This window comes from Pundamilia nyererei, unplaced genomic scaffold (genome assembly GCF_000239375.1).
Source record: "Pundamilia nyererei isolate P.nyererei 1_Seehausen unplaced genomic scaffold, PunNye1.0 scaffold00023, whole genome shotgun sequence".
Taxonomy (NCBI): Eukaryota; Metazoa; Chordata; class Actinopteri; order Cichliformes; family Cichlidae; genus Pundamilia; species Pundamilia nyererei.
This window is the reverse complement of record NW_005187424.1, coordinates 1,516,502-1,523,177: the sequence shown is the minus strand read 5'-3', so window position 1 is coordinate 1,523,177 and position 6,676 is coordinate 1,516,502. Positions and strand designations below refer to the sequence as shown.

Here is a 6,676-nt window from a genome sequence, read left to right as displayed (position 1 = left end):
CCACCATCAAGCTGGGATGTTTGTGCTGCATATTAAAACGGATTCTTCCAGAAATCAAAGAGAAAATCTGATCGGCTTCTAGCTAGAGCACCGCCTCTTGTAAGACGAGGACAACACAAAAACAAAAGGATAGAGCGGTTTCATTAGGGCGGCCTTCAACTCTTTCCAAACATGACATTTATGCAATAACCTTAATCTGCAAAACGATGTCTGACAGGAATAAAACTGAGAACTGAATGTCATTTTGATGTGAGCTTGTAGTGATTTGTGTTTCACACAGAAAACATGGAATTAATCAGATTACATTTAATAAGCAGGAATGAGACCTGTGAATACATGGCACAGTCGCATTATGTACATTTGTTAAGGAGATGGTGCACAGATATGGTTGTGGGGAGGGGCGGGGTATAGGAATCTTAAAATGACCCTTCAGTGGGCTCGGACTGAGCCTGGTGAGAAACACTGACTTTAAGTTAAAAACTTTTTTTAAATTTATTATAAAGAAACATTACCAAGAAACAAAAACACTACTGTTTTTCGCACATGAACTTCTATATACATCCTACGGAGAGGAAACTCACACAAACCAGATGGGATCTACCACAGTGCTAGGCTGGAGCCTGTTTTTTTTTTTTAGTACAGCTGGAATAATACACAATTCTGTAACACAACAATCAGAAACTAACCCAGAGTGAGGCCGTGTTCGTTCCTCTCTTTAGCTTATAACGCTTTTAAAGCTCATTGCACACCCCCGCCACCCCCCACACACAGACATTTGTGTCTTTGCAGTGTTTCTATGTATGTGTGCATCGACACACGAGACCAGCAGTCTCTCTGCGGCCCTTCAGTGTCCCGTTAAGTAATCCTGGGTGGAGTCGGACGCGAACGAGTCGGCGTCCTCGTTGTCAGAGTCCTCGCTGCTGTCGTCGGCTGCGGGCTCGCCGGACAGGGCGATGCGGGCGTAATCGTCTGTGTCAATGGACTTGCAGAAGTGAATGGCGTACTTCAGCTTCTCTTCCAGGACCTGTTTACACGAGTACCTGGGCAGCTTGAGGAGGAAGAAACACGTGTAGGACTCTGGCAGGAAGTGGTCGGGGGGGTTGTACTTATCCAGCACCTGAAGACAAACGCGGAACATTAGTTTTATATTTAGAGCTTTATTTTATGTATTTGAATCAGGGCGAGAGATGTTTCTGCTCATTCTTTAGTCGAGAAAAAGTAGTAGTAGAAAAAAAAAAAGTGAAACAATTTCAAGAACAACGTTAAACATAAATGTTCATCTTTGCATGTGCACATGCGTCAGGTTAGTTGCAGCCTGGCTACATGTCACGGTTACACGTCAGTTTACTATGACAGTATACAGTACGACATTTGTGCAGGTAGTTGGTGACGCAGAGTCAATCATTTCACTCACGAGAAGCGTGAAAAAGAATCAGGGGACAGCTTTTAGGTTTCTCACCTGGACCACAAAGTCTCTTCCTCGGAAATCAGCGATGGTGCGCGGCAGACGTGTGCGGCCCCAGACGAACCTCAGGAATAGAGACCTCTCTGTGTTTGAGAAGGACTCCATCACGTCCCAGAACCACTGAATGAGAGGTGCTGTCGGCTCCACCCCTTTATAAGTGGCCACTGACTTCAGCAGGTGCAGCGGGATGTCCGGGCTTCCGCACACCTGCGAAGAAACAAACACACACTATAAAATCTGCACACAACCTGGGGACAGATGTGGCTTCACAGCCTAGAGCTGCTCTCCCTCACCATTGTTTCCAGCTCGTAGCCAGTGAAAAGTGACAGCAGGGGGACGGGGACCACTCGAGCCATTCCCTCACGCACTGCAGACACTTGCTCATCGAACTCGTGGAGTCTGCAGGAAGACAGAGGGAAACTCAAACAAATGCACAGCTGTTTTCACACATGCACTGAAGACCTCAACGTTTATAGGCCTTAGAATGATGAGACATCAAGCGACCTTTAACCTGCCAGCTACCCAGGGCATCAGTTCAGATGTTGGTGCATTAAAACTCAGTGAGTGGGCGTCATGATTCACTTTATCCAGAAACCTCCATCACCTAAACCACACAGAGTATTTCCTGCAGTATGAACAAGTCTGAAGCAGACTACTTCCTGCTGTGGACTTAATGTGAGAGAGGAGAGCTGTGGGAGATTTGTTAACCTGATGCTCTAGAAACTGTCCAGAGCTTATTTGTGAAAGTAGATTATTTGTATGCAGTGAGCATGTTCTCTTACCTGTAGTTGATGGCCAGGCGGACGTATTCTGCGCGGTTCTCCAGGGTGATGTGGGAGTACTTGGAGCTGAGCTGGATGTCTTGGCCGCTAGCATTGGGCACGGTAAAGGGCAGGGTCAAGGCCTCGAACTCCTCAGGTGTGGCCTCGTTGTCCCGAATGTACATCAAGCCAGGAATAAAATCCTTATCAACCTGGGAAAAAAACAGAGCAAATCACTGCTGGGAATTTGAACTAAACTGAGTAATAAACGTACAATTTAGCTGAACTTTACGCAACATTTATCCATGTGTGTGTGAGCATGTGCCCACATCTCATTAACACAACACAGTTCCCGTGAGCGCTGGAGTGATCCATTTTTTGGAGTCTTGTGCTAAATTCATTTCCCAGCTAACCTTTCCAATATCTCAGGGGCAAAACCACAAAACAAGGGCAGCTTTGTGAGGTAGAAGCCCTTTTTTCCACTCCACTGTTCCCCCAAAGACGGCTCAGGAGCTCATGATCAGAGTTTAAGGGCAGGAGTCGACTCACACCATCTCTGAGACAAAAGCTGAGGTTATGCCTCGCGACCTTCTTCACTTCAGCAAGTATAGATTTTAACCTTTCTGAGGAGCAGCACAGTGTGAGTTTCGAGAAACATCTAGAGAGGTCCGTACCACTGCAGAACAGCGGAGGGGCTTAGGTTTTAATCTCAGGAGGAATATATACGAGTGGGTTTCTCCTCCATGTTATAATGCACGTCATGTGGTTTGTTATGTCAGATATTATACAACATTTTCAGTCTTTCACCTTTCCAGCTGCAGGGAGGAGGAAAGGTTGAATTCTGAGCTTCTGTCTGAGTGTTTTGTGGGTACCGGCCCCAAGAAAGAATGGACAATATGAAGCTATAATACGCTTTAAATGGCCCTTGTGTGAGAACAGATGTGGCTTTGACTCAGCAATGCTTTTGCTGCCTCGTGTCAGAGTTTAAGAGTCGTTTATTCCTTTTACAATCATTTGTAAATCAGGAACAAAGACACAAAAGCAAAGAGACTCCTGTAGCACGCAGCTGATGCTTAAGTGCATCGGAACTGGCATGCTGCAACTACAGAAAATCTGACTGCTTTCCGTTTTGAGCATTCACCAACATTAAAAAACAAAAACGGAAACTTATCATTTTAAATGCTCCTGAGTGTCCACGCTCTCTGCTCTGAGTGCATGATCACTTCAAATTCACTGTGGTTTTGCTTTTGATCTCTTTACTTTCTCCTTTTCCCCTTTGTCGCTTCCTTCGATGCAGACTCTTTCCACTTCTTGCTCTAATGCTGGGTCAAATTTACTTGCTCTATTGATAATTACATCTGGAAAAGAATTAGTAACTACAACACCGTCATCATTTTAAGCCTTTTTGTTGAGAAGCATTACATTTTATAGCCTGCATGAGTGAAATGGTTATTGTCCATGTCTGCACTTCATTTACTTCACGAAACTATGTTTGTTAAGGGAGGGCAGCCAGTTTGCTTCACAGGTGAAGTCAGAACTAAAAACGGCCAATGAGCTTCTCCTGCATTTTTGTTATTTTTAAACTAACCACTGGTTATGTGGAAACCTGCTACATCCCCTTTGCCTTTTTTGCCTCCTCAGACAGCGAAACTCTTTGCCCAGCTGTTCTACTTATTGCAGCATCCATCCTTCCAGCTTCAGACAGATGAAGAGCAAAACAGAAGCACGGTCCTCTTTTGGTTGTGGTCCATGTAAAAGGAAAGACAGTGACAGCAGAGGGAATCAATCCAACTCTTAACCTCCTAGGACATGGCGTCCACCACATTTTGGGTTGTCTAGACCAAAATACTAATGGAATAGTTTGGGTCTTAGGAGGTTAATAGTGTCTTTAAAAAAGAAAAATAAGCCCAAAAAAACTACAAAGTGTACTTATTTATTTTATAATAAGTTAAAGCAAAAATGAAAACAAACATGCCTGTGAGGGGGCTGTGCACGTACCTCACTGAGGTCAGCGATGGTCAGATTCATGCCTGCCAGCTGTTTCCAAACAGGCTCTGCCAAATTCAGGCTAAGAGGGCTTCCAGTCCGGATGGCAATCCCTAGGAGCACTCCTGCAGACGCAGCAAGGCAGAGGACATTACCCACAGATCAAACATGAATACTGAGCTGTGCGAGGACGCGTGAACCAACAATAAAAATTATGTGTACTAAATAAAACAAGCCAGGTGCTTTATCAGTGAAAATGCAGATGAAATATTTACACTTTTTATACTAAAAGCATATTTTCAGAGTTGGTTTATCTGGGATTAACACCCCAGTCCTGACTGGGAGATTAACTGGATTATACCTAGGAAGCGGAACATGCTCATGTGAAGAGCGGACTTGGCTGCGGGGTTTAGCAGGAAGCAGTCCCTGTTGGCGCCCGACTCGTCGCGGCCATTTGGGGTGACAATGAGCAGAGGAGTCAGTGCGTTCTGCAGCTCCTCGCACATTTCAGCGATGGACTCGCTGTAGCCTCCACCGCAGTCATCCACAGACTCCCCTGAGAAAATAGGTGCAGTGTATTTAAAACAAGGGTAAGAAAAAGTTTCTGACAGTTCGGAGTTTAAAGGGAGGCGTGGGCATCACAGCGTGGACACGTACCTACAAATTTGACCTTCCACACGCGATGAGGAAGCAGCAAGCTGTCGGGGCTAAAAGAGCTCATTTTGGCACACATCTGACCAAATACAGACTTTGTTCCATCAGGACCTGCCAGACCTCCTTTGCTACGGGAACGCTTCACCTGTGGGGTGAAGAAGAAGGGGAGGAAAGGAAAAAAAATAGAGATTACAGTTTGATCTGGTTCTGTTGTGGGCTTAACAACTTCCTGCTAGATAGAGAGGAAGTCCTGATGTGCATGACCAGCTCGTTATGACAGCTCCCACTACAGATACAACTCGAGTCAGATGAAGGGGAAAGGGGTGGAGGAGGAAAGACTCCCTACAGACAAGCTGGAGAGCAGATCACACACCATGAAACAATCCCCTTATGAAAGACATCACATGTAACAGTCAGGAGCCAGTCTGGAACGCAGCCTCACAGGGAGAGCAGGGAGAGGGAACTACAGTAAGGGGGGCCGGAGACTTGAAAGGAGACCAAAGTGAGTGATTATGTGAGCTATATGCATGTGTTTCTAAAAGTACCTGTATCCTGTTCAGCTCCACCACAGGTCCGTGCTGTCTGTCCCTCACCATCGTGGCTTGAACTACCTTCCTGAAAGCCGCTTCCTGTTCAAATAATTTAAAGAAATGTTTTAGTGCCTGTCACATCATTCCACATCATGGAATTGGTTTCTCAGTACCGTGCTGTCCCACCTTGCCCTGGGAGATGAGAATGCCCCTGAGTGTGTCGAATCCCACCGAGGGGCCATGGCCCGTCTGACCGAGCCGGCCCTCCAGGTCAAACATCGGTATGCACGGGCAGAAAAGCTCTGAGATGTGATGCAGCAGCACCAGCCTGTTCCTCAGGGCCATGATCGGGATCTCCTGCAGGTGGTTGTACTCCATGGGAACCTGAAACACAGCACACGCTCATCTGGTTGGATCTGGCTTTCATTTTTTTTTTAAATATATTTTTATCTGCACAACTTTAATGCCATCTACTGGAAGCTGAAACCTATTTTTTTTTTTACCTCAGTTTCTACCTTAAGTGAGTGTAGTACCTGGGCAGGCAGCTTTCCTGCATTAGTGGGCTTGCTTGTGGACCAGGCCAGAGTGTGAGCAGATCCACAGGCCACCCTGTTGATTTTCTTGCCCTGCAGTGCAGCCACCAGCCGCGGCCTCTGGATGGCGTTCGTAGTCCCATCTCCAAGTTGGCCTTCATCGTTGTCACCCCATGTGTACACTTCTCCTGAGCCAACAAGCAACAAAACCTTTTGTGAAGCTAAATCTAACTCAACATAACCGATCTGCTAGGTTTAATGATAAAGAGAATTTGTACCAAAAAAAAAAAGCACAATCGCACAGAAAACATTCTTCCTACCATCCTCTGTGCAGCACACACAGTGAAGGGACCCCGTAGCGATGGCGATGACTTTCTTCCCTTGTAGCCCTTGGACCTGCCTGGGCCTTCGAACGTGGTCATCAGAGCCATGGCCCAGCCGATGGTAGTCACCTTTTCCCCTTTAAAAAGGACACATTAACACACCACGATGAGCCACCTCATCACAACCAAATACAACACCTGAACTTGACAGCTCGTCTCTGTACTTACCACGTATACACAGCTCCAGACTTCGTGAGAGCCACAGAAAACTGCGAACCACACTCGACTTTGACCACTCCGAGGCCGGTGAGAGAGTCAATCTGAAAAGCAGAGGGACAGGTTAACTTTCAATTTTTCAGCATTGAAACGTAACTCACGTTTGTGGCTTTTAAAACACCTTGATAAGGTCTTCCTCTGTAAAGCC

The 6,676-nt window shown here is 46.1% G+C and overlaps 1 protein-coding gene across 2 annotated transcripts in view; it reads right to left on the bottom strand.

Annotated features, from left to right (window-relative positions):
• Positions 1–286: 286 nt before the first annotated feature.
• The window catches only part of herc2 (HECT and RLD domain containing E3 ubiquitin protein ligase 2), a 49,968-nt gene continuing 43,578 nt past the window's right edge, over positions 287–6,676 (bottom strand). For both annotated transcript variants that reach the window (XM_005727136.2, XM_005727137.2), the window contains exons 80-91: positions 6,481–6,572; positions 6,250–6,389; positions 5,930–6,117; positions 5,583–5,780; positions 5,412–5,495; positions 4,870–5,011; positions 4,574–4,768; positions 4,225–4,337; positions 2,248–2,438; positions 1,759–1,864; positions 1,460–1,672; positions 287–1,117 (exon numbers count right to left, since the gene is read on the bottom strand). In XM_005727136.2, the coding sequence (XP_005727193.1) occupies positions 845–1,117; positions 1,460–1,672; positions 1,759–1,864; positions 2,248–2,438; positions 4,225–4,337; positions 4,574–4,768; positions 4,870–5,011; positions 5,412–5,495; positions 5,583–5,780; positions 5,930–6,117; positions 6,250–6,389; positions 6,481–6,572 (1,935 nt within the window). In that variant the 3' untranslated portion in view covers positions 287–844. The remainder of the gene's footprint in view (positions 1,118–1,459; positions 1,673–1,758; positions 1,865–2,247; positions 2,439–4,224; positions 4,338–4,573; positions 4,769–4,869; positions 5,012–5,411; positions 5,496–5,582; positions 5,781–5,929; positions 6,118–6,249; positions 6,390–6,480; positions 6,573–6,676) is intronic.